This window comes from Onychomys torridus, chromosome 3 (assembly GCF_903995425.1).
Source record: "Onychomys torridus chromosome 3, mOncTor1.1, whole genome shotgun sequence".
NCBI lineage: Eukaryota > Metazoa > Chordata > Mammalia > Rodentia > Cricetidae > Onychomys > Onychomys torridus.
The window spans coordinates 75,584,886-75,611,385 of NC_050445.1; the positions used below are offsets into that span (position 1 = coordinate 75,584,886).

The window sequence follows — 26,500 nt, forward strand, 5'->3', positions numbered from 1 at the left end:
GGAAGCTTCTGAGTCCTCCTCCACATGAATCTCAGCTGAATTGTGTTGCTCCAAAGCCTGAACGCTTAACCAACCAGATGCTTAACTAACTACATGCTTTACTCTAATTGCTCTAGTTTCTGGTCTTCACGCCTTATATATCTTTCTCTTTCTGCCCCCATTCTCTGGGATTAAAGGCATGGTCACCATGCTTAGCTGTTTCTAAAGTGGCCTTGAACTCAGAGATCCACCTGGCTCTGCCTCCCAAGTGCTGATTAAAGGCGTGTACCACCACCGCCAACTTCTGCTATGGCTTACTCTTCCCTTTTTCTAGCCACCATTTTTGGCTTTGATCTATCTGCTCTCTGATCCCAGATAAGTTTATTTCAGGGTACACACAATATTTCAGGGAACACAATTCCCACCACACCTTATCTCTTGCTGGAGGATACTTCTTAGATCTTTAGATATTTTAAGTGAAGTTATTAAATTGATTCGATACACCTAATGACACATACTTATGGACTAAAACTGAGAACACCAAACCTCAATCTCAGTCATCATTATCAAAACCTTTAAAGAGAATAAGCCATTTGGTTCCTTGTTATGACACTGTCAATGAGTAGGGTGTGTTTAATTATAGGTGCCATTTGTCAAGTGTCTTATTAACTCCTTAAACCGCTCAAAATAGCCATATGAAGTCTAAGTTGTTACAAGCTCTGGGTTTCCTTATTGAATTAGTGGGCTGACGGTTTGGAGGGGTTAAATAATCTGCTGGGATGGATCTCAAAGTTGGTGTCAGAAAGAGCTAAAAGTAGTATCCAGGCTTATTTTGATCCTGGATTCTTGGCTCATGCTATGTTGTCAATCTTTTTTACAAGTGTGTGTGTGTGTGTGTGTGTGTGTGTGTGTGTGTGTGTGTGTGTGTTAGTCCTCAGGAGAAAGCATTATCTAAGCAGATAATGACCCTGGATCAGCAGTGTAAGAGTGAGATCTGGAAGCCACATGCAGAGATGATGGCTCAGGTTTTCCCAAGTCTGAGAATTTGTTACTTGTGATTTGGAGTGTTAAAATTATATTTTATAAAATACAATTGTATTTCAGAACATTTGGGCTTGAGGGAATTCAGAGGCTAGTAATTACTAATTTGATATGGGATACAGAATTTCAGTTAGGTAAATTTTAATAAAATTCAAATATTTAAGAATATTGGAAATGGCAAAGTTGAAGTACAAATACACTAAGTTACATGAGATAGACACATTTCTCTACTTTTGGGGAAAGCATACCCAGTAGCTCGTATAATTAATAGGCCAACACTAAGGTTGCATGCTCTTATACTGTGATGATTATCATTTTAAAACTAGCTTTTTGCCTTCGAGCTATCGCGGTAAAGACCTACAGGAAAACTACTGTCGAAATCCTCGAGGGGAAGAAGGGGGACCCTGGTGTTTCACAAGCAATCCAGAGGTACGCTACGAAGTCTGTGACATTCCTCAGTGTTCAGAAGGTAAATGAACCTGAATGCTACATGGGGCACTACCCGCACCCCATGTATAGAACTGTAACTCATGTTAAAGGTTAACAACAATGAATCACTTACAAGGAGCATGTTGTTCATTCAAGTGCAAGCATAGATAGTTATGGGAGTGTTCTCACACAATACATCACAAACTTGTGGTCAGCAGATTCATGTAAGGTAACAGAGCCAGTTACCAACGTGAATTTCAAAATCAGCCTGGAATAGCCTTCTGGGGAAAGGAACAGTGAGCATTTACTTGTTCACTTAAGCTTAGCTACCTCTAATTCTGCTCCCATAGACCACCTGAGAGGACCTAGAATCTAGGTCAACCTTTAGGGGTCACATGTCAGATATTCTTCATATCCTATATTTACATGATGATTTGTAACAGATAAAATTATAGTTATGAAGTAGCAACAAAACACTTTTAGGGTTGGTGGTCACCACAATGTGAGGAGCTGTATTACAGGGTTGCAGCATTAGGAAGGTGGAGAACCACTGACCTGGATCAAACTAGTCTTTTATTTGTACTTCTGGTGCTGTTCATTGAGCACTTGCTTCTGAAGAAACGTGGTGTAAACTGCTCTGAAGTAGCACATTCCAGGCTGATTAGATTCAAGAGAAGATTTGCCAGGGTTTCCCTGAACTGAACATTTCCATAGGATTTTGGTGTTATGTGACTACAACCAAGTGGGAGGCATGACTGGAGCTCAGAGCCATTCAAAACAGTATCTGAAAAGATCAAAGCTTTGATCCCAAGCTGCCCTGAAGGCAAGCACCTAAGCCATGTTCTCACTTCTTGGCCTGTGTTCTCCATGAAAGAGCTCTGTATTCTCTTTTGTTGGAAAGCTAAATGACCAGCAAGGATGGAGTGACCATTTCAGCACTGCATGTAGTTTCATTTTTCTCAGTTATTGGCTACAGAATAAATTTGGTTTTTCAGTTTTGTCAAAGCTCCTATGATTTCACAAATCTAGATGAAATGCAGATTAAATCATTTTCAGATTTATTTGGATTTTGAAGTACTTGGGGAAGGGAAGATACTTCTGGAATGATGTCCATTTTTATAGTAGGATATCGTACCTGTTTATTAACCCAGTATTTTCTATATCCTCCATTTTATATTATGTTGCTATTTACTACTGAACAAGTAAAGGCATTGTTAGCTAATTGTCATGAAGAAGGTGAATGAATATGTTTGTCATTAATTAAGTTGCAACCCTTGACTTCATGTGCTAGACAGTTTGTCTCTGTAAATTCCGACTTTCCAGTCCATGTCATATTCTGTTCCCTCCAACATCTTCATTGTTTTCTTTTCTTTTAAAAATAATAAACTTATCTGTGATAACATTATGAATAAGTCTGTTTTGTATGAATAAGTCTGTAATTCATATTTGTCTCTAAATTACACATGGAAGGAAATAAACCTCCACTTTTAGAGAAATCTCCACAATCGTAATTTTCTGAGATTGAGAATCATTGGCAACTAACTATGTTTATTGCTTTTGTTGGGTGTGAGGAAGTCTTTTTGAGGGCAGGTAATTGGTTCAAACTTTACACAACCTGACTCCTACATTACCATCCTAGTTCTTATTGGGGTGTCATTTTCAACCCCGTCTCCTTTTTGTAAAATATTTTGACATTCATTCTCAGAGGTGACATAAAATAAAAGTGTTAGAAGAGAAGTGCTTTAAAACACTCTTGTTTTTGGCTATCCTTTTGAGAATGCAATTCCTTAATATTCTTTAATAGTGTAAGGTCATGAAGCATGTATGAGAGGAGACCATCATTCACTAGTGTGGAAGACATGTGGTGCTGTTGGTCACCGTATCACTAAAGGTTGCAGATAAGCTCTTTCTGGAGGTCCAACATCAGAATAAGCCTTTAGGAGTGAATGGACACCTGCCCTGTAGGCTAAACATGTTCCAGGCCACAAAAGTTGAACAGTGAGATTTTAAATTCAAGCTAAAATGAGTCAAGTTTTATATGTATTTTAATGAATTCAAAATAAGCAGCATTGTCACTACACCCATGAGCAATAGAACTACTACTAAGGATATTACAAAATATAAATAACCTAACATACATATGATGTGAATAGAAATGTGAAGAACTCTCAAAATCCACAGAGTTGAAACAATTTCATTGAGTTGGCTCTGTCTTAGGTTTAATTTATTGAGCGGTAAGTTGCGAAGATTACCTCATTATAAATGAGTTAGTAATTATCAAGTAGCTTTGTATATTTGAAATTAATAAAATGCTATGATCAAATTTTGTTTTGTAGTTTTTAAAATGGGGACTGTTTGGGTCTCTCAGAGGCCTGTTCATTTCTTACACCAACAATGGCTTTGCCTCCTAAAACTTAACAATTTTTTCAAACTTATACCTAATTTATTTTTTATCATGTATTACTACCATTTATTGCATATTTATTCCTGTATATTTTATTGATTTTATCTAGACTTTAAAGTCCAGGAAAATCTCATCTTCTAAAAATGATTCCCCCAAACACGTGAAGTTTAGAAAATATCACACAGTGAGGCCCTGATGCCAGCAGCACCTGGGTCTTCTGAGACCATCTTACTGATACCCAGTCCAAACCTGTTCAACAAGGATTTGACAGTGAAGGAGAGCTGGAGGTGACCTTTATGCTCATTAAATGTGGAGGCATGCTAATCTACCACATTTGTTCTGGAAAGTAGTCATGTTATACAGTCATTAATTTAATCTTTGTAGCAACATTTTCCTAATGCTATTAAAATCTAAGTCTGAAAATTTTATATTTTACAATAATTCTCAAGGTAATGCTTCCCAGGAAATAATTATATTCAATTTTATTGGCAGATATATTACAAACTGCAAAACCAGTTATGAGTAGTGCATTACAATGGAAATAGGTAATCTACTTTTCATTGGATACAAAGGAGCAAGCAACAATAACAAATGTAGCACCATTTTCATTGAAAATCTCAAAACTTTTTTTTGTCATTTTCTGTCATGATTTAATGATTTGACATGATTTGACATGATTTAATGATTTGATATAATTTAATGATTATTATTTCTCCCTCTGCTTGTGAACATCGAGTCCACTTGTTGCTGTTTAATATTTTCTCCAATAAAACTTAACATCCTTCAAAAAAAGGGGAGAATAAAGTTGTTCCATTCAAATGGAAAGCTGTACTGTGATGAGGCATACCCATGTGGAGCAGTTCAGTGTGGAAATAGCAATGATTAAACTGAACACGTTTGGTCGTGAGCTCTCACACGACCCTCGTTTAGGGTTGGGTGCCTCTTGACTGTATCTTGGGCAATCTCTCTATCTTATGAAAGGAACTGGTCTGGTCCTTTGTCTTAATTAATGATTATCCTATATGGAAAGAAAGCAGATGGGCCACTCAAATGCATGGATCCTATATTCCAGACGCTAACAGTTAATGTCCTGTTATGTTATTAAAGTAAACATTTCAAAAGAAGAGACCATTCTGATGCCACATTCCAAAACACTCCCAATATTTATTAGGCAAGAATCCAACAGATAAATTAATTTTAACATTAATATCTTTCCTCACTTCAGCTAAAGTTAGATGATCAGTGCTCACCAGATACAAATGATGTGTTTGGGGAAGTTGGCCGGATTCGTAGGAGAGCCAAGCAGTGATTTATTCCACAGGATGCTTGCTATGCTACAAATCAACCTTCTGTTCGAGAGAGCTCATTTGCAGCTAGTTGATGTGACTCAGTTTTCTGTGTGACTTGACACCAGCCAGAGGTGAACAATTAATTAACCCACAGACTCATCAGTATGATCCTGCATAATTAGATCAGCTTATACATTTTTTAAAGAGTGGGTGCACGGAGTTCAGTAGCAGGTCATCTTCTGTCCTAAGGTAGGTAAGAACGTTAGCTTGCCCACCTACTCAGCATGAACAGTTACTAACAGAATGGAGTTGTAACTATGTATATCTATGTATATATTTATATGTAAAAGCTTGTTTTTTAAGTTGTAGCAGACCAAATGTTCCATTGCTCTCTTAAGTATGTCAAATCTTAATGGACTGTAGGAATATGGTATATACTCAATTGAAGTCACAAGATCATAATTGTGTTTAGATGGCAAGTGTAAAGAGAGCTGCTATTGTGTTGGTGATACAAACAATAAAATCCTGCACAGTAGTTCCCAGGGGAAGAGTTTGCAAGGGCCCATCTTTTGATGAATTTTTGAATAATTTTTTATGTATTTTTGAATAATAATTGAAAATTAGGCAATATTCTGTCCTTGTGCTAAGTCTGAATGGCACTAACTTAAAAATATTAAAATTACATGATATATTCCATAGGTATCATTTTATGCTGCTATTTATGGGTTTAAGATCACAGTTTAAAATTAGGATGGTGTGTATGGCTGTTTAATAATAACTGATTAATTTGCTGTTCTAAACAGAACAATGGTATCAATTTTACTACCAGAAACAATTAACATAGCATACTTTCATTTTATTAGTGGAATGCATGACCTGCAATGGTGAAAGCTACCGGGGTCCCATGGATCACACAGAGTCAGGCAAGACCTGTCAGCGCTGGGATCATCAGACACCGCACCGGCACAAATTCTTGCCTGAGAGGTAAAATCTCACCGGGTCTCACTCCCATACATTTCTCTTTACTAACTGTCATTCATTTTGCAACAAACTACCATGGAAAATCCTCCTCTGTGCTTTCCTTACGGCACACAGGCAGATAATGTGGAATTAGCCTTAATATTCTGGCTTCTGCCACAGCTGTTTAGCTTTGCAGAACATAATGTTGGGGTGATAGGATTTATGATACTACACTTGAGACTGGTAGCTACACTTTCAACTGAGTTGCTAAATTAAGGAAGATTGTTGAGCAAAACTGCCAGGTCAGAATGGAAGCAGTAGCAGAGCCTTCTCTTGTTTCCCATAGCAATAAACAAACAGACCAAAACAAAACAAAACAAAACAAACAGTCCAATGTGGCTAATAAGGTAATGGCTACTTTGATAGACCTAGCCTTTTGGCAGATAGTATAATGCTAAGTACAAGCAAATTCCTTACAGCATCTTCAGATGCTTAGACCACATGTCTCACACCTTATCATAGTTCATGTCCATAGTGAAAAGAAAGACAGCATAAAACAATTCTCTGGCCATTTTATCCTCATGTATTTTTAAAATTGCCAAAAATTTCATGTGAAAATTTTGAGTTGAGAAAAAGGACAAAATGGAATTAATTTTTATAATAAAGAATTAAAATTCAAATAATTAGCCTATTCTATCTCCATTTTCCTTTAGAAATTGGTGTAAATTGCTTTTTAAAAAAATTTCTCTATGTTTTTGTTTATTTCTTCTTTTTGTTCTTGTAAATAAAATGAAAACTCTGTTTTGTAAATGCATGTCATTTCTTTTAAGTAAGACCAGAAAGGATATGGTAGCAATTAAATTCAAATCACCAGTTCAGGGTGCTGCTAATTTAAAGGGAGGTGGGATGTGGGGAAAGTGGTGTGATGGAGTTTGTCTCTTGCGCTGGTGGAGGTGAGGGCATGACCTAGCAAGGCTCCATTTCCAAAATTGAGCTGTCATTAGTAACAGAGCTATTGAAACCGGACTTCAGTTTGAAGTTTAAGCCTGCCCTAGAAAAGAGCCTGCTCCCTTAATGAGCATTCTACACAAGGTCATGTTTGTGGAATTTGTCTTTAATTGGACTCTCTGAAAAAGTGATGCAGTTGGAGATCCTAACTAGTAGACAGGTCCAAAATGGACCTACCTTAGTAACAAAGAGGGAGGTACTGCATCCCTATTGAAATGTATAAGTGGAATTGGGCAGTTGGTGACTGACAGGCCCTATAAAGGAAAAGGTGGGAAACCCATTCTTTTCCACATTCTGGCATCCAAGCTGAGTGGAAAGCTATTGTGGGAACTGAGGGCTGTGTGGTGTTTCCAGGCAGATTTACGTGACACTTTCCTTGGTGTGGTTTGCAGATATCCCGACAAGGGCTTTGATGATAATTATTGCCGCAATCCTGATGGCAAGCCGAGGCCATGGTGCTATACTCTTGACCCTGACACCCCTTGGGAGTATTGTGCAATTAAAATGTGCGGTAAGTTAGGATCAAATTTATTGCTTCCTTTCCTTCTAACGGAATGGATCTAAGCAACAATTATTAGGAAGATAGGTTAACAACTATTATACTTGATATCTTGGTATGCATGTGTTTTAGTATTTTAAAGCTGTGTTGTATCATACCACCCAATATTTTCAATTTTCATATAACAATTGTTTTGAATGTGATTCATCCATAAATGTACACATATAAACACGTTTATACTCATGAGAGTAAATACTTGCAGTTTAATGCTACCAAGAAATTTTTTTTTAATTTCAAAGAGTAAGAAAATTAGCAGGGAATATGTACATCATTATGATGTTTTTATGTGAGCAACCACTTTGGATTTTAGCACCTTCTCCTGGATCCTTTCACTGCCTTTTCTCTCTGAGTTGTAGCTTGAGCATCATCTGATAGCAAACCTCTTTTAGATAAAGGTAGACCCTCAATTGGGAAGACTATGCCTCACTGAAGCTTCTCACGGGTTTTTGCAATCTCTAGAGAGTGATGTCTTCCCTCTGGCTAGCCTGGAACATGGCCTACATTTTGTTTCAATTTGCTTTGTTCATAAGTTCTGTTTCTAGATGCTGGCCCTTAGCTAAATGCTCAGGAGAGAAGGTAAATCTCGTATCCTCTTACTTGTGATATCCCTTTAAATTTATGCACATGGTCCTGTCTTTTATATGTAATCCAGGTTTTTTCTCCTCTTTGAAGTTATACTATGTAATAATAACTAGATAGAGACATCCTTTTACATGATTAAAGTTCTTATTTTTGCAGCTGGAATATAAAATGCTCTACAATCAATAGAATTGCATGTATTTATGAAGATAAAATAATATTGTAAATTGCTTGATTGTTTAAAGTTATATATTGGTACGAAGATATATAAGGAAATGATCAAATAGTGTGGTATGTCCACACCCAGCATTACATGAAATTATGAGACCATGGTAGATGGCTGATGTTTCCCTAAAACAGGCTGATAAGGAATGTCTTCTGAATACTCCATACAACATTATTCAGGCTGTTGAATTGTCAGGCTATTTTGTAGACCCACTAATAAGAGGAAGTGTTTAGGCAAGACCTAGAGACGGGACACAGCATATGTGAAGCAGTCACAGACTCTGGAAGCATGTCCACTGAAACACAGTGTTCCAGGGACATTGAATCGTTTGTTTTGTCCTTTAAAATCTAAGATGACTCCTATGACAGTGTTCCTCTGTTGAGACTGGATTAGTTCTGCCCACTGACTTATTTAATCATACTCATCTTTCCATCTTTTTAGATCAGTTAGATACAATACCCCAATTGTTTCTCTCTTATTGTTTGTGTTCTAGGCATTATTAAAACCCCCTTCTGGAATAAGGGCTAGTAGACACACACAAACATTGAATGTACTATGAAGCAAACCATGAATGCACACACATACCACATGAACACACATTCATATTTACACTCACATACATGTTCACCTTTTGATTGGCACATGTAAACTGGGAAACCTAAATGCTATTCTTCTCGGGGTCTAAGCCAAATCATGAGGATGTTTTAAAAAGAGATTGGGAAAAGAAATAAAGAATGATACTTCCATTATTATCATTTCGTGCTTTTTGGCACAAAGGCATATATCTAGTACAACCCTAATTTGACTTTAACCACATTGCCTTGAGTTTTAAAAACACTAGAAACACTGAAAAAAAGAAATTTGAAAATACATTAAACACTTTTATGACATTTGTCAACATAGATTATTAATAATTGTTTATCTCTACCTGTCATATAGACATATATATGTACACATATGTGCTTATGCTTGTGTGTATGTACTACAGCCATAGGAAAATTAATAATTCATTTCAATATAAGAGCTTATTTCAGAGCAATATAATGAGATGAGAAATAAGAGACACTCCCACAAAAGTACATGAAATACAGGCTATAAAAAAGTAGAGTATAAATCAGAGGGGCAGGCAATGAGAAGACAAAGTGGGGAGTATGTGAACAGCGTTTAGGAGGTTGAGTGTAAACCCTATATGTCACATTGGGAAGAGTTGAAGCAGAGTGAAGACAGAGCGAGTTTCCCAGGATGTTGTATACGTGATTATGTGAGAGGTATTAATCTAAGGATGGGAAGTGCCTGTATCAGATGGGGTTCTTGTAAATCTTCTCTTCTGTATGTTGTTGGGGAGTGTCATTAGTGAGTAGGGACAGAAAAGCCTTGGCTCTGAGGCAGTGTCAACCAGCAGACAGAGGACATGAAAAAGGTTCTTTGCCACTTTCTGGGGGACATGGATTTGCTGAGCAACAGCTATGTGTCACACACTTCATTAGTTACAAAGGATAAAATGTGACTGAGCTGGATAAAGTGATTACACTGATATTCAGAGCTTTAGCATGAACTATGGAAGCATAGCTTGTTAACAATGTCTTGATAGCGAAATTCATGAGTTTCAGAGCCACAATTTGAATGCTATTATTTATTTTTCTGATGAATGTGTGCCAAGAGAGTACTGTCACTTTTTCTAAGCTTTTGTCCTATAATCCCTGGAAGTGGAGGATGGATGTTGCTCATTGTCTGCAAATGTGTTCCAGAGTGCTCTACAGAAAGTCTCTTGTTTTTCTCCACAAAGGGGTATCTCCACAAATATCAGAAACCCACAAATATTTCACCTGCATAACATTTGACAGTCCAAAGCATATGACAATTTAAAGTGCTACAAACAAATAACAACATTGGGAATCCTGTGTGGTACCTGAATGGAATACTGGCTTTCTTATTTATGCTTTTCTCTGGGACAAGTTCATATTTTGCATGTTTGTTTTGCATATTAGTCAGAAATAATGTTGGTTGAGATTAATTGTATCAGCTACATTAGTCTTCTGGTGCTCACAAACGTCCCTTGTGACTAATGTCCCTTAGAAAGCTTCACTGATGTTTAAGCCAATTTACAAACTTATTGGACTGAAAGTGCTTTCTACTCTACCATTGGCATCCTCAATATATCTCTGTGGGTTATGTGAGCCAATGCTTATTATATTATGAATTAAAAGCATGTTAATTCATTAGTAATGGTGGAAACATTGGCTAGCAATACATGTAGTTTTAATAAGAAAATCTTTAATTTTCAGAAATAAATAAATTTGTGACATTTTAAGCTTTTTTCTTTCTTTCTTTCTTTCTTTCTTTCTTTCTTTCTCTCTCTCTCTCTTCCTTCCTTCCTTCCTTCCTTCCTTCCTTCCTTCCTTTCTTTCTTTCTTTCTTTCTTTCTCCCTTTTTTTCTTCCTTCCTTTCTTTCTCAAATTTCTTAGTGTCATCTAAATAGAAGGCAGCCAGGCATGCTTCAGTATTTTGGTCACAAATGACCTTATAGCACTATTGTGAAGATAGTCTTGATTCTGCAGGCACCTGGGATTCTCAGGAATGTCAAGTATCCCTGAAAGCACTTTTTTGTTGAGTTAGATCACTGCCCATTGCTGTGGTACCTTGGAATGTGTGGATTAGAATACACCTGTTGCCTACTCCAGTTGATCTCAATTTCTTATCCCCAGTTACCTATCTGGTGACTTCTGTCAGATCTTTCTCTCTGAATTTCTTCATTAATCTTGCAGAAGGGTCTGTTCTGTGATTGAAGCTCTCATTTGCAGCAATCTTTTTTCTAGTTCAGAGTCTAAAACCCTGCAATAATCTCGGTGCAGCAACTCTCCCCTGTAGCTCCTCTTTGGTGCTCCACCTAGAGCTGTCTGTACAGTGCTCTTTGAGTGTCTTAACTGGCCGTTCTGTCTCATCACTGCTCCCTTTATCCCCAAAAGTATTATTTTTCACCATCAGTACTTGGATGAATGATTTTCTGAGTGGACTTATCACTCTATTTACTGTTTTCCTCTTCCATTTACTTTTCCACACTATAAAACCAATGAGTTTTTTATGAGTCAGGGTTTTCCTATATGTCCCTGGTTGGCTTGATAATCTCTGTAGACCCAACTTGCCAATTCACTGAGCTCTGCCTGCCTCTGCCTTCAGAGTACTAGGATTAAAAGTACATGCCACAACACCCAGTTAAATAACTTCTCCTATCATTTGTTATATATTCACAAAATATAAACATCTCATTTCATATCTTAGTCTAATCTTCAAGTATCTTTTTTATTTTTATTTTTAGTCTCCCTACCCAAATCTGTAGACTCCAATTAAGCAGAGTATTTGGCTATTGCAGGAGTTTAATAGAGAGTTGTTGATGAACGAAGAGACTTGGAAGTTTTCATTTTTTTTTTTTTGTTTGTTTCTTGGTATTTTTTCTCTGAATCTTGTTTCCACATAAACAAGCCCTAATGAGTTGTTCCACAGTTTTCTTCCACTGCCTCAGCTCACACATAGCTTTTCTTTTGGTATTGTCTTATCTTACTTCTGTTATCCTCTTTCTTCTTTTCCTTTTTATATTTTTAAATTTGTAGATTATTTGTATTTGACCAGAGACAATTTAGAAGTATGTGCTGCCCAGGTCTTATATAGCTCGAGCATCTGTTTGTGGCATGAAAATGGACTGAATTGTACATTCCCCAAATTTAAGTACTGTAGCCTTAAATCCCCACAGGATTATATTTTGGCATAAATATTTTAGAAGTGATTTAAGTAGAGTTCTAAGAAAGAGTCAAAAGCTAATAGCAATGATGGTCTTATAACAGTAGGAAGAGCGTTCTCTCCCTCTGTTCCTCTATCAACAAGCCAGCCATCTACCAGCCAAAGGAGCCCTCATTAGTGGCCTATGGACTAGAACCTTGTTCTTAGACTTCCCAGTCTCCCGAACTATGAGAAAATAACTTACCGTAGCTTAAACTCCCATGTCCTCGGCATTTTGTTCTTACAACATAGCCTTATAGTAAAACTCAATATTAGCCTCTTTAAAAGATGGTATCATTATTTTAAAAACTTCAGTGCACTCAGATGCTGGAAAAATATTTATGACAAATTGTCTTCCTTCTTAAAAAATCTGTTTCACTGAGTTTTATTGGGAAGTCCAAGGCCAGAGTAGAGATTCAGAGAAATAAAATTGCGTTATATTCTCAGTCAGGAAAAAAAAAAACAACAAAAAAACCATGCTATCAATACCCTTCTCAAGGGAAAAGTCTTTCACTTGGATAGCTTTTCCAACTCATCTTCTAAGAAATAATACTGTAGACTTGAAGACCTTTCATGAATGCCTTGTCTCCTGTGTATTTTGTACCAGAAAAGTCTTGGAGAAAGTCCAGAGAAATGTTTCAGTATGAATACTGACTTCACTTGGAGAGCAAACATGCTAGCAATTTGAGGTTTGTGCTTTGGAGGTCGTTACTACTTTCCCATGTCAACTTTAACTGGACCCGGCCCTCTGTGGCCCAGGAGCACAAGTCCTATTGACAGGGGAGTGGCCTTGTATGCTAGACTCGAGTCTCTGGGGACTAGGATGAGGTGAATTCTGTGTGTCATTGCCCCTCGGTAGCTGTTTATGAAGCTTTGAAGGGGAATGAACTCCAGGGGAAAATCAGGTGTTTGTTCACTGGCGTGTTAATCAATTTTTTATTAACTATTGAAAAAAATAGGAGTATGGGGCTATGGAGGTGCATCAGGGTCAGTGGATAAGGGCAATTAGAAGTATGAGGACCTGAGTCTGTATCCCTAGCATTCATGTGAGAGTAGGGAACCTCTCTCTTTCTCTGGAATACTTGCTGTCCTATTCTGGTCTCTGCATACACACACACACACACACACACACACACACACACACACACACACACACACACATAGGAGAGTAGAGAGTGTCAGGTTCCTTACCTCTCCTGGGAAATCTGAATTATTTTTGGCAAGGATTTTAACTTGGTGAAGGATTGTGAATGTAAGGGTTTACCTGTCTATATAAAGTTTAGAAAGCCCTAGGTGGGTCTCTTTGAGACTCTTACATTCTAGCTCTCATTCATAGACATCTATTTAAAAAATGCAGTTTCTCTGCAAAAATCTGGCAAGATTTTCAGAGAACATTAATTAAATTTATTTGCTTACTTACTTGTTTATCTAAGATAGGGTGTTTTTATATAGTCCAAGCTGGTCTTGATCTCATGAACCACCCACTTTAGCCCGCCAAATGCTGGATTACAGGTGTATGCTACCATGCCTGGATTAATTTGTTATTAGTGATCTGTTTCTACTTATGCCTGTCTAGGAAAAGATGTTTACCCTAAGAATTAGATAAATCAATCCCCCTTATCTAAAAATATCTATTTAAACTTGCAAACTGCCTTCAAATGTTCTGGCAACCAGATCATACTGAATTCAAACCAGCAAAGTGAAACAAATGTTCCAAGAAGCTTCCACTGTATTTGATGGTTTTGTAAGACAGTGGAAATTTCAATAGTGAATATTGTGTTCCTTAAAGTATTTCCAAACAGAAAACTTGGTGTCAATCATCAAGGCCAAGCATTCCTGCACTGCCAGGCCACAGAGGAGCATTTAAATATCTTTGTATCTGTGTCCAAAGCCTGGCCACCACTGACATCCCAGCAAAATATTTTAATTTGAGGAATTCTCAAAAGAGTTCCTGGTATGTTCAGCGTGAACTTGCAAAAAATATTTGTGTGTGTGGTGATGATGTATTTTAAAAGCATGTTCTTTTATCTCAGGTTGATCAGCTCCAGCAGATATTTGGCTGTGATGCTGTTCTTCTTTTACTCTTGGTGTGGTCACTAGAGATGCTTCAAACCTTCCTCAATCTGAGTCTCATGTTGAAGGATTAAGTACAGAGGAATGCCTTCTCCAGTATTTGACAGCCCTTTCCAAATCAATTTTCATGAAGCATGTTTCCCTCTTTCTGCAGGCTTTGGTGTTTATACAGTAGGGCAGCAGAGGAGCCTAGTTTACTGTAGTTCAGAAATGAGTTATTTCATTTATATCACAGTCAAGTGGTCTATGGACAAATCAATTATCATGGATAGTAGCATTCATCAGATAATATTTATTGCACAGCTTCAAATAGTCTCATAATAAGTCTTATTGATGAAAATTACCTAGTTAGTTACTCTAAGTAGTTGTACTAATATATCTTCATTCATCCAAAGTATTTATTGTATGCACTGTAGAACTATGTAGTTCTTGATAAGGTCACGTCTAGCGGCTGAATGTGCTGAAATAAATACAGAAGTACTAACCCTGAATTTAGTATTATAATTTGTGGTTAAATTATGATACATTTCTAATAAATTTAAAAAAGGAAAAATAAAAACTAAGATATTTCAGATTCTATACAGTTATAGATGCTCATTATTAGGTAAAATTATGCTCATTACATATTTTCATCTTTATGAAGCTTAATGAAACATAACATTTATTTGACATTAATTTTTCATATATAGTATATGAGCATTTTATAATTTTAGTTACTAAAAAGATTTTATTTTCTGCCTCTAAATTTGAATATTTTTGTGTAATCCCAACCCCCTATTTTGTGTGTTTGTGGCATATGTATGTGTCAGTGTGTGCATATGTGTATGTGTATGTGCAAATACATTTGTATCTGTACATGTGTTGTGGAGACCAGAGTCTGACATCATGGTTCTTTCTCAATTGTTCTCCATTTTCAGTTTTTGGGACAGGGTCTCTAAACTTGTAACTCATTGATTGGCTAGACTATCTAGCTGATCATTTCCTGGGATCTGCCTATCCCCACTGATCCATTGATTTGGCTAGACTATCTAGCCAATCATCTCCAGGGATCTGCCTATCCCCACTGATCCATTGATTTGGCTAGCTATCTAGCCAATCATCTCCAGGGATCTGCCTATCCCCACTGATCCATTGATTTGGCTAGCTATCTAGCCAGTCATCTCTAGGGATCTGCCTATCCCCACTGATCCAACAATATGTGCTGGTTTACTGCACCTGCAGCAGCCCCATCTTTTAGGTGCATGCTGCAGATCTGAACTCCAGTGCTCAAGTTTGTGAGGAAGGTGTTTTAGTGACTGATCCCTCATAACTTTGGTTTTATGTTACTGTACTAATGTGGATACATTACAATAAAAAAATGGAATGTTATTTAATTAACTCAGGTTGGAAACTTCTTCAGCTGAGATAAAGTTAATTCTAGTAATGCAGGCTTCTCAACTTGTCCCTGATATTACAGTGGGTAAAACAGTGAGATGTTTTCCTAATGTCATACAATTGATTTTCTTTGTTTAATTAATTTTTCTTGCAATGCATTTTTAACATATTATTCCCCTCTCCAAATTACTCTCTCATCTTCTCACCTTCTTACCCATCCACCTTCAGATTATTTTTCTCTTTGATTTTATTAGAGTTAGAATTTATACATTGTAGGTTTTCTAGAAATTGAAAAAAAAAATGGGCCCACTCATTGAAATGATTGTCTTTGAATGGAATACTCTGTATAGCCTTTCAGATAATAACTCTCACAGGTTTCATTCAATATTAAAGACCACATACTTGGCCACAAAGCAAATCTCAACAGATACAAAAAAATTGGAATAACCTCTTGTGTTCTATCAGACCACCATGGTTTAAAGTTAGATTTCAACAACAGAAAAAACTACAGAAATCCTACAATCTCATGGAAACTGAATAATGCTCAACTGAATCACCAATGGGTTAAGGAAGAAATAAAGAAAGAAATTAAAGACTTCCTACAGATCAATGAAAATGAATACACCACATAACCAAACTTATGGGACACTATGAAAGCAGTGCTAAGAGGGAAATTCTTAGCACTGAATGCCCACATAAAGAAGCTGGAGAAATCTCACACTAGTGACTTGACAGCACACCTGAAAGCCCTTGAACAAGAAGAAGCAAAGTCTCCCAGGAGGAACAGACGCCAGGAAATTATCAAATTGAGAGCTGAAATCAATAAAATAGAAATAAAGAGAACAATACAAAGGATTAATGAAACAAAGAGTTGGTTCTTTGAGAAGATCAACAAGATAGACAAGCCCTTATCCAAACTAACCAAAAGACAGAGAGAGAGCATCCAAATTAACAAAATCAGAAATGAAAAGGGGGACATAACAACAGACAATGAGGAAATCCAGAGAATCATCAGGTCATACTTCAAAAACCTCTACTCCACAAAACTGGAAAATCTAAAAGAAATGGATAATTTTCTGGATAGGTACCACATACCTAAGTTAAATCAAGATCATATAAGCCATTTAAATATTCCAATAACCCCTAAGGAAATAGAAGCAGTCATTAAAAGTCTCCCAACAAAAAAAGCCCTGGACCTGATGGTTTCACTGCAGAATTCTACCAGATCTTCAAAGAAGACTTAATATCAATGCTCGGCAGAAGGCATATTACCAAACTCCTTCTATGAGGCAACAATTACCCTGATTCCTAAACCAAACAAAGATGCAACAAAGAAAGAGAACTATAGACCGATCTCCCTCATGAACATTGATGCAAAAATACTCAATAAAATTCTGGCAAACATACTCCAAGAACACATCAAAACAATTATCCACCATGATCAAGTAGGCTTCATCCCAGGGATGCAAGGGTGGTTCAACATACAAAAGTCCATCAATGTAATACACCATATAAACAAACTCAAAGAAAAAAAAAACACATGATCATCTCACTAGATGCAGAAAAGGCATTTGACAAAATCCAAAACCCCTTCATGATAAAGGTCTTGGAGGGATCAGGAATACAGGGAACATACCCAAACATAATAAAGGCAATAAGGCAATCTACAGCAAGCCAACAGCCAACATCAAATTAAATGGAGAGAAACTCAAAGCAATAGCACTAAAATCAGGAACAAGACAAGGCTGGCCCCTCTCCCCATACTTATTCAATATAGTACTTGAAGTTCTAGCCAGAGCTATAAGACAAAACAAAGAGATTAAGGGTATACAAATTGGAAAGGAAGAAGTCAAGCTTTCCCTATTTGCAGATGACATGATGGTATACATGAGTGACCCCAAAAATTCAACCAAGGAACTGATACAGCTTATAAAAAACCTTCAGCAACATAGCAGGATACAAGATCAACTCAAAAAAATCAGTAGCCCTCCTATATACAATAGACAAACAGGCTGAGAAGGAAATCAGAGATACATCACCCTTTACAATAGCTACAAATGATATAAAATACCTTGGGGTTACTCTAACTAAGCATGTGAAGGACCTATATGACAAGAACTTTAAGTTCTTGTAAAAAGAAATTGAAGAAGATGTCAGAAAATGGAAAGATCTCCCATGCTCATGGATAGGCAGGATTAACATAGTAAAAATGGCAATCATACCAAAAGCAATCTACAGATTCAACACAATCCCCATCAAATTACCAACCCAATTCTTCACAGATCTGGAAAGAATAATACTCAACTTCATATGGAAAACCAAAAAACCCAGGATAGCCAAAAGAATCCTGTACAATAAAACAACCTCTGGAGGCATCACAATCTCCGACCTCAAGTTCTACTATAGAGCTACCATAATAAAAACAGCTTGGTACTGGCATAAAAACTGACATGTGGACCAACAGAATCGAATTGAAGACCCTGACATTAACCCGCACACCTATGAACATATAATTTTTGACAAAGAAGCCAAAATGTACAATGGAAAAAAGAAAGCATCTTCAAACAAATGGTGCTGGCATAACTGGATGTCAATGTGTAGAAGGCTGTAAATAGATCCATATCTGTCACCATGCACAAAACTTAAGTCCAAGTGGATCAAAGACCTCAACATAAATCCAGTTACTCTGAACCTGATAGAAGAGAAAGTAGGAAGTAGTCTTGAATGCACTGGCACAGGAGATCACTTTCTAAATATAACACCAGTAGCACAGACACTGAGAGAAACAATCAATCAATGGAACCTGCTGAAACTGAGAATCTTTTGTAAAGCAAAGGACACTGTCAACAAGACAAAGTGACAGCCTACAGAATGGGAAAAGGTCTTCACCAACCCCACATCTGACAGAGGGCTGATATCCAGAATATATAAAGAACTCAAGAAATTAGACATCAAAATGCCCAACAGTCCAATTAAGAAATTGGCTATAGAACTAAACAGAGAATTCTCCACGAAGGAAGTTCAAATGGCTGAAAGACATTTAAGGAATTGTTCAACATCCCCAATTATCAGGGAAATGCAAATCAAAACGACTCTGAGATACCACCTTACACCTGTCAGAGTGGCTAAGATCAAAAACACAGAAGACAGCTTATGCTGGAGAGGATGTGGAGCAAGGGGAACTCTCCTCCACTGTTGGTGGGAATGCAAGGTTGTACAGCCACTTTGGAAATCAATATGGCGCTTCCTTAGAAAATTGGGAATCCATCTCCCCAAAGACCCAGCTATACCACTCTTGGGCATATACCCAAGGAATGCTCAATCATACCACAAGGACATTTGCTCAGCTATGTTCATATCAGCATTGTTTGTAATAGCTAGAACCTGGAAACAAACTAGATGCCCTTCAACTGAAGAATGAATAAAGAAAATATGGTACATATACACAATGGAGTACTACATAGCAGAGAAAAGCAATGACATCATGAGGTTTGCAGGCAAATGGATGGATCTAGAAAAAAATCATCCTGAGTGAGGTCACCCAGACTCAGAAGGACAAACATGGTATGTACTCACTCATAGGAGGATATTAGATGTAAAACAAAGATGACTAGACTGCTACACAACTCCAGGGAGGCTACCTAGAAAACAGGACCCTAGGAAAGACTCAAGGATCACCCAATGACAGAGAAATGGATGAGATCTACATGAACAACCTGGATGACAGTGGGAGTAATGAAGGGCAAGGTTTGAGGGAAAGAAAGCTTAGGAGAGCAGGAGATCCTAGCTGGATCAAGAACAGAAAGGGAGAATGCGGAATAATAGACCATGATAAATGAAGACCACATGAGAACAGGAATAGGCAGAGTGCTTGAGAGGTCCCCAGAAATCCACAATGATACATCCTCTGTAGACTGCTGGCAATGGTCGAGAGAAAGCCTGATCTGACCTAGTCTGGTGAACAGATGACTAAACACCCTAACAGTTGTCTTGGAACTCTCATCCAATAACTAATGGAAGTGGATGCAGAGATCCTCAGCCAGGCCCTAGGTGGAGATCCAGGTGTCCAACTGTGGAGAAAGAGTAGGGACTGCAAGAACGTGAATTGTTGAATCCAAGATTGCAAAAAGAACAGGGACAAATAGCCAATTGAATGGAAGCACATGAATTATGAACCAATGGCTGTGGAGCCCCCACCTAGATCAGGCCCTCTGGATAAGTGAGACAATTGAATAGCTTGAACTGTTTGGGAGGCACCCAGTCTGTGGGACCAGGACCTGTGCTTAGTGCATGAGCTGGCTGTTTGGAATCTTGGGCTTACACAGGGACACATGCTCAGCCTGGATGGAGGGGACAGGACCTGCCTGTACTGAATCCACCAGGTTTAAATGAATCCCCAGGGGTGTCTTGGTCCTGGAGGACATGGGAATGGAGGGGAGAGGCTGGGAGCGGGGAGGACAGGGGAACCCATGGCTGATGTATAAAATTAAAACACATAATAATAATAATAATAATAATAATAATAATAATAATAATGGGATTTTGGATCCTTAAAAAAAAAGATTATACTGAATAATGAACAGTGAGTTGAGGCAGAATGTCCTGCTTTCCAGATATCCCTCTGGCATCTTGTTTTTCTATCCAAAAGAAGCTTCACACAGTAGACAGGGCAATCTTCAGAACCTATTTATATATGAAAACATTCCATCAGGTAATGACCAAATTCTCAGTTATGTCTGACTATTTTGTCTTTTCATTTTTCCATCCTTGGTTATATCTGTCAGGTCAGAGCATGTTCATTTCTTTGGAATAAAGTCTGAACCAATTTCTCAGGGAAATTATTGCCCATATCTATTTATGTGGCCCTGACTGAGGTCCAGGGAGACTGAGCTGTGGTTCACAGGAACACAAGAGCTGCATACCAAAGACAGTGCTGGGAAAGAACAGGTCACCAGTAAACAGAAAAGAAAACACAAATAAGGAGATCAGTAAAGAAATAAAGTGATTAAGACAGGTGACATAACTCTGAAAAGACTAAAAGAAGTATGTTTTCTTTTACTCGTACTTCCAACTGTGAACTCCAGGATTCAAGTTCTTATTGCTTTCATCAATTTGGTGTGTAAGAAATTGTGCTTAAAGAGTCAAGCATCTTAGTCTCTTTTATGTTTCTATAACAGAGGGGATCACTCAGCTTTGGATTCTGGTGGCTGCAAGTTCTTGGCTAACTCACAGCAGCATGTGGTGAGGCATTGATGTAGCATTGCATGTCTTGGAAGGCAGAAAAGCAAGCAGATATACGAGAAGAACAAAAGCATAGAGGCTTTGCTTGGTCTATCCACCTTCAGTAGAACAAACTCAGTCTTTTAAGGAAGTGTGAATATCTTTAAAGGACTTGATCATTAGTCATCATCATCATCTGTTTTTTGTTGTTGTTGTTTTGTTTTGTTTTTTTCTCCTTGAGACAGAGTTTCTCTGTGTAGACTTGCCTGTTCTGGAACTCCTTCTGTAGACCAAGTTGGCCTGGAATCACAAAGATCTGCTTGCCTCTGCCTTCCATGTGCTGGGATTAAAGGCCTGCTTCACCACTGCCTAGCTTGACTTGATCACTCTTAAAGTCTCCAGTTCCCAACACCAACACAATCAATGGCCACCAGATTTTATCAACAATCCAGAGGAAATGGCCATAATCAAACCATAGCAATGGAGGAACATGTGGATTCCTCAAGACATGTTTTTGTCCTTTTTCATATCATAGTAGTATGTGCAACATATTAGTACAGGGCTGCTTATTTTAAAGATATTTTCACTCAAAGACATCCCACATAAATATATTCTCCTCCAATCACATGATCCTAAACTATCTGACTTAAAAGCATTAACTTTGGTAAAATAAAAGTTATCAGGGACTATGAAATCCATCTTATTTCAAATAATATTAAAAGACTTAAATAAATTTAAAATTAAGTCTTTGGTCTTCAGTACAAACATCTATCTAAGTCATTTAACAGATCAATAATTTTTATTATTTATGAAACTATTATCTATCATTTATCTATTCATCTATAAATCATCTACCTACATATTTATCACTATCTCAAATAGCAATATAGAGTTCAACTGCCAAACACTTTTATCTTCATTTAAATTTCTTTATAAATTAAAATATTTCCGAGCTACAGTTTTGTTTTCTAAAAAAGATTCATGAAATATTAAATATTTTAAATGAATTAGAGGAAAATTATTATTTTAGTAAGTTTTCAGGGAAATTATGGAAAAGCTGTTGTTTCAGTTTCTTTTCCTGTTACTGTGAGAGAACACCCTGACAGAGCAACATAATGGAGAAAGGGTTTATTCTGGCTCCTAGGTTACAGTCACCCTCGTTATTAATGTTAACATGGCAAAGCTTGAGGCATTGGTTCACATCTCTTCTGCAGCTGGGAATCAGGAAACACCAGTGAGTGCTGTTCTGCTCCCTTCTCTGCCGTCCAGGATCCCAGCCACAGAACTGGGGTACTCATACAGTGTGGGCCTTCCCACCTCAAGTAAAGTAATCAAGGTCACAAGCATGCTCTGAAGCCCACCTCCACCAATCTAGATTTGGTCAAGTAGAAATGGTCTTTTGTGTAAATTCATTTTCATTGTTGTTTGTATTTACAAAGCTTTGTAGAGCAGCATGAAACTTACATAAATACAGCTCACGGAACTTAATGAAACATCAATCTACATACAAAAGTTAGACAAATAAACTTAGAAAAAAGCTGTTTTTAATAATCTTATACTGCTTCATATAGAAAGCATGTAGGAACCATTCTGTATTTGTAAAGGTGACCCATCTAGTTCTAGAATATAATGCCATGGAGAAATTTACTTAAGTCTGAAATAATCTGAAGTTGTTCAAAACTTGGCTCTTATCCAGAGATTGTTGCATGATAATTTGTCATAAAGATAGCTGGGAGTTTACTTCTGACTTAATAAAACCAAGTGAAGCTTTATGCATTTTACTTTGGAATTTGTTCTGAGGAAGGCTGTTAGCATGGTCCAGGGTGGTCTCAAATCTCAGTCTTCCCCCTCAGCCAAATGAGTGCCCAGATTCTTGTGTACATCCTCACAATCATCTCCTAAAATATCCTCAGTTATACTTGGTTGAGAGTACATTCAACATGAAAAGACCGACTCTGGTTTATGAAAAATTAATTTCATGATTCTTTTTGCATATTAGAGGAGCATTATGTATATTTGATGGTGTGTGATAGTTGGAAAAGGAAAATAGGAACAAATGTATTTTTTAAATCCCCCAAATTCAGTTGAAAAGACAATAATGTATTAACCTACAAAACCTTTACCATATAAAAGAAATTTGGTGATGATGAAATTGTTGAGTTTGTATGTATTGAAGAAACTTGGCTTTAGGAATGAGTCTGCAGTCATTTCAGAAAGAACTGATTTCAGCATGTACATTATAGAGACATGTGGAAGTAGATATCTTACAAAACTCTTCATGAAAAATTTGATTTAGGCTTGAAAGGAAAGGAAAATTGGAATGGAGACAGTGATATGTTAAGTTGAATTTCTGACTCTTAAATTTTCATTTAAACTTTAGAAATGATAGGAAAAAGTTCCTGGTACCACAAGTGCAATGGATATTGAACGGGTGCTGGCTAATGTCATACAACTGATTTGTGAGATAAGTAAAAATGATGATGATGATGACGATGATGACGATGATGACGATGATGACGATGATGAAAGAAAGGTTTCTTTTAAGCTCCTCTTTTTCGTCTGCCAATAGCTCCCAGTGCTGTGAATGACACGGATTTCCCTGTGGAAACAACTGAATGCATTCACGGCCAAGGAGAAGGTTATAGAGGGACCAGCAGCACCATTTGGAATGGGATTCCCTGCCAGCGCTGGGATTCTCAGTACCCTCACCAGCATGATGTAACTCCTGAGAACTTCAAGTGCAAGTGAGTCCATTTTGGAAATGTTGCAAACTTCAGTGGATCCCAGGAAAATGGGGCAGACTGGTCTTTGCTCACTTCTGTATTAGTAACCCTCAAATTTTAGTGGCCTGGGTATAGAGGAAAATGGGGGATACTCTTCTTTTCAGGCCTCATATAAGCAATTTTATAAAGCATTCTAGATAATACTGCTCTTAGAGGACCAACAAACTATGTATTATAAAACACATCTATAGTTTCTTCCTCACTGCAATTTTGCTTGTAAATATTTCTTTAAGAAATCTTCTTTAATAAATTAACTTTTCATGATAGTTTTAGACTAGATCCTTTTCAAATTTTCTCATTTGTACAACGGCAAGGATTACATTTTCTTTCTTTTATAGAGAGGCACACTGACTTCCATCAATGCTTCAAAGTGCATTGTTTTCAGCCTTAAAAGTCTGAGATCAAAATTATTTTCAGTAGTGTAAACATTTTCAATTATTTATGGATCTGTGAAAATAGTGGGAATCAAAAATATGTAAATTAGCCCAAAGAAACTGGCCTCAATTATTAATTGCATTGTGGATATGAATGCACACACATGGATATGAAGCCATAGCTCCATGTCCACCTTTTGTCTTGTTGGACAGCTGCAGCCACACTGCCATGTATTTTTAAACTTTCCACCTTGTTAGAAGGAACATGAAATACTTGCCTTTGAAATTTATAACACACAAGCCATGCATGGTGGCTTTGCTAGAATAGACCTATAAATAATGTGTATTTATATCTTTATATAATTAGCTTTTAATAAGACAAGCTGACAGAGCAGGGAGGAAAACTCCACATTCTAATGGTACAACTGGAAAGGAATTTTGTGTCTCTGTGTGTGCACATGCATGTGTGTGGTAGTTAATGCACTAGTCTGTGTTCTGACTTTATCTTTGTTACTTTATAAGGACATAATTTATGCTTGTCATTCTGGTTTACATTCTTATCTCCTTCACAGAACTCTATCCTTTGTTCCTCAACCAGTATCTCATAGCTCAGTGAGAAACACAAACAACAACAAGGAAAGATTAGTGAAGGGGACAAAGGAGACCATGCTGGTATCAGTCCCACTGTGCTACCTCTTAGTTATTGCCAACATTCAAATCAGAAATTGTGTTGATCAACAGACATGCTAGCACTGGAGGGCAAAAGTCCCATGTGGCCCCTTCATAGACAGAGAAACTATAGTCAATGACCACTGAAAGAATACTAGCCTTACTTATGGATGGGCTCCCTGACCCCTGACTGCTTACCCAATACAGAATAGTCAGCTCAGAAACCATGTGCACACAAACAACAGAAATGGGACAAGCAGCTTACATTTATCTTTGCCTCTATATAAAACAGTAATAATCAAAAAGAGGATGCAAGAGTGGAGGGAGGGAAGGGAAGAAAAGAAGTGATATAATTATATTTTAATTTAAAATGTCAGAGTAAGTACACACATAATATAAATTGAAAATAATGCTAGCTATTAAGCACATGAAAATACCAGGGCAGCATTTAACTAAGAAGAGGATTGTTATAGAATTTTGGTTTATAAACTGCTTACTTGAAACTGAATCATCAGGAGTTAAATTCTGTATCTTGTTGAAATTGAAAATTTCCTTTCTTAGTTAACTTATTTGACTAAAGTAATCTGGCATAAATTCCTCTCCAAAGTCTGGGATGTTATAATGCTACTAGAATGTGACACAATATTTGCTCATGATAATGGTTTTCTGTTTTCCTTTTCAAACTTTCAGAAACAGGAATATTGGTTACATCACTGCTTCTATTAAATGGAGTTTGCTCCCATACATACAACACAATAACTGAGCAATGCTGTTTATGATGAATACACATAAATTATCTAGTAACTAATTCATTTCAGGAATTGTAAACAACTCTTTGACTAAATATACCAAAACATAGAGACAATTTGGGAAAATCTCCATATTTGTTTGGGTCTCTTCCAGGCTAAGCTGGCAATTTTATGGGCTGTTTCTAAAACTAGGCTCATGAAAATCTTTGCAGTTTTAGATTCATTGAATTATCTTGCTTTGAATTGAAAGCTCATAATAACTTAACTGAGCAGTTATTTATTTAGTATTATAAATTTATGTGAATTCAATGCAAAATATTATATATATATAGACAGAATGTTTAAAATGTAATTTTATAATATTTTAAAGGAAATAAAAATTGTATTCATGTTTTCCAGTGACAAATTTGATAATTGTAGGGGTTTGGATATTAGCTGAACCCTTCCCATGTTAGGACTATCCATTGATCATGTTGTCTCCGACACTTTATTGGGTTTGTGTTAACAAGAAAACAGTCCACAGAATCAACTAACTAGGGTCACAGAGACTGAACCAACAATCAGGGAACCTATATTTGTCTGACCTAGGACCTCTGCATATGTATATGTAGCTAACAGTGGGAGCAAGCGCTGTCTCTGACTCTTTTGCCTGCTTTTGAGACCCTTTTCCAACCTTCTGGGTTGCCTCATCCAACCCTAAAATGAAACCATGTACCTGCTCTTATTGCAGCTAGGTTGGTATTCCAGGGAGGGCTGCCCTTTTCTGAAGGGGAAAGGAGGGGAATGGTTTTGGGGGAGAGGGGAGATGGGAGGAGAGGAGTGGGTGTGAACTGCAGTCTGGATGTAATATATGAGAGAAAAGTAAATAAAAAGGAAAAATAGGGTGGGGGAAGGGAGAAATGATATAGTTATATTTTTATTAAATTTAAAATATATAATAAGAAAGGAGTTTCTGTCAAGATCTAGTTTGACAAGACGGATTTACTTGTTAATTTTCTGGCTAAGTGTAA

General features: G+C 37.1%; 1 protein-coding gene across 2 annotated transcripts in view; it reads left to right on the forward strand.

The window, feature by feature from the left end:
- Hgf (hepatocyte growth factor) overlaps positions 1–26,500 on the forward strand; it is a 67,273-nt gene that overhangs the window by 16,802 nt on the left and 23,971 nt on the right. The window contains exons 6-9 of one of the 2 annotated variants that reach the window (XM_036182928.1): positions 1,347–1,489; positions 6,006–6,126; positions 7,503–7,621; positions 23,485–23,659. In XM_036182928.1, coding sequence (XP_036038821.1) covers positions 1,347–1,489; positions 6,006–6,126; positions 7,503–7,621; positions 23,485–23,659 — 558 coding nt within the window. The remainder of the gene's footprint in view (positions 1–1,346; positions 1,490–6,005; positions 6,127–7,502; positions 7,622–23,484; positions 23,660–26,500) is intronic. The other variant, XM_036182929.1, reaches the window with a different exon arrangement.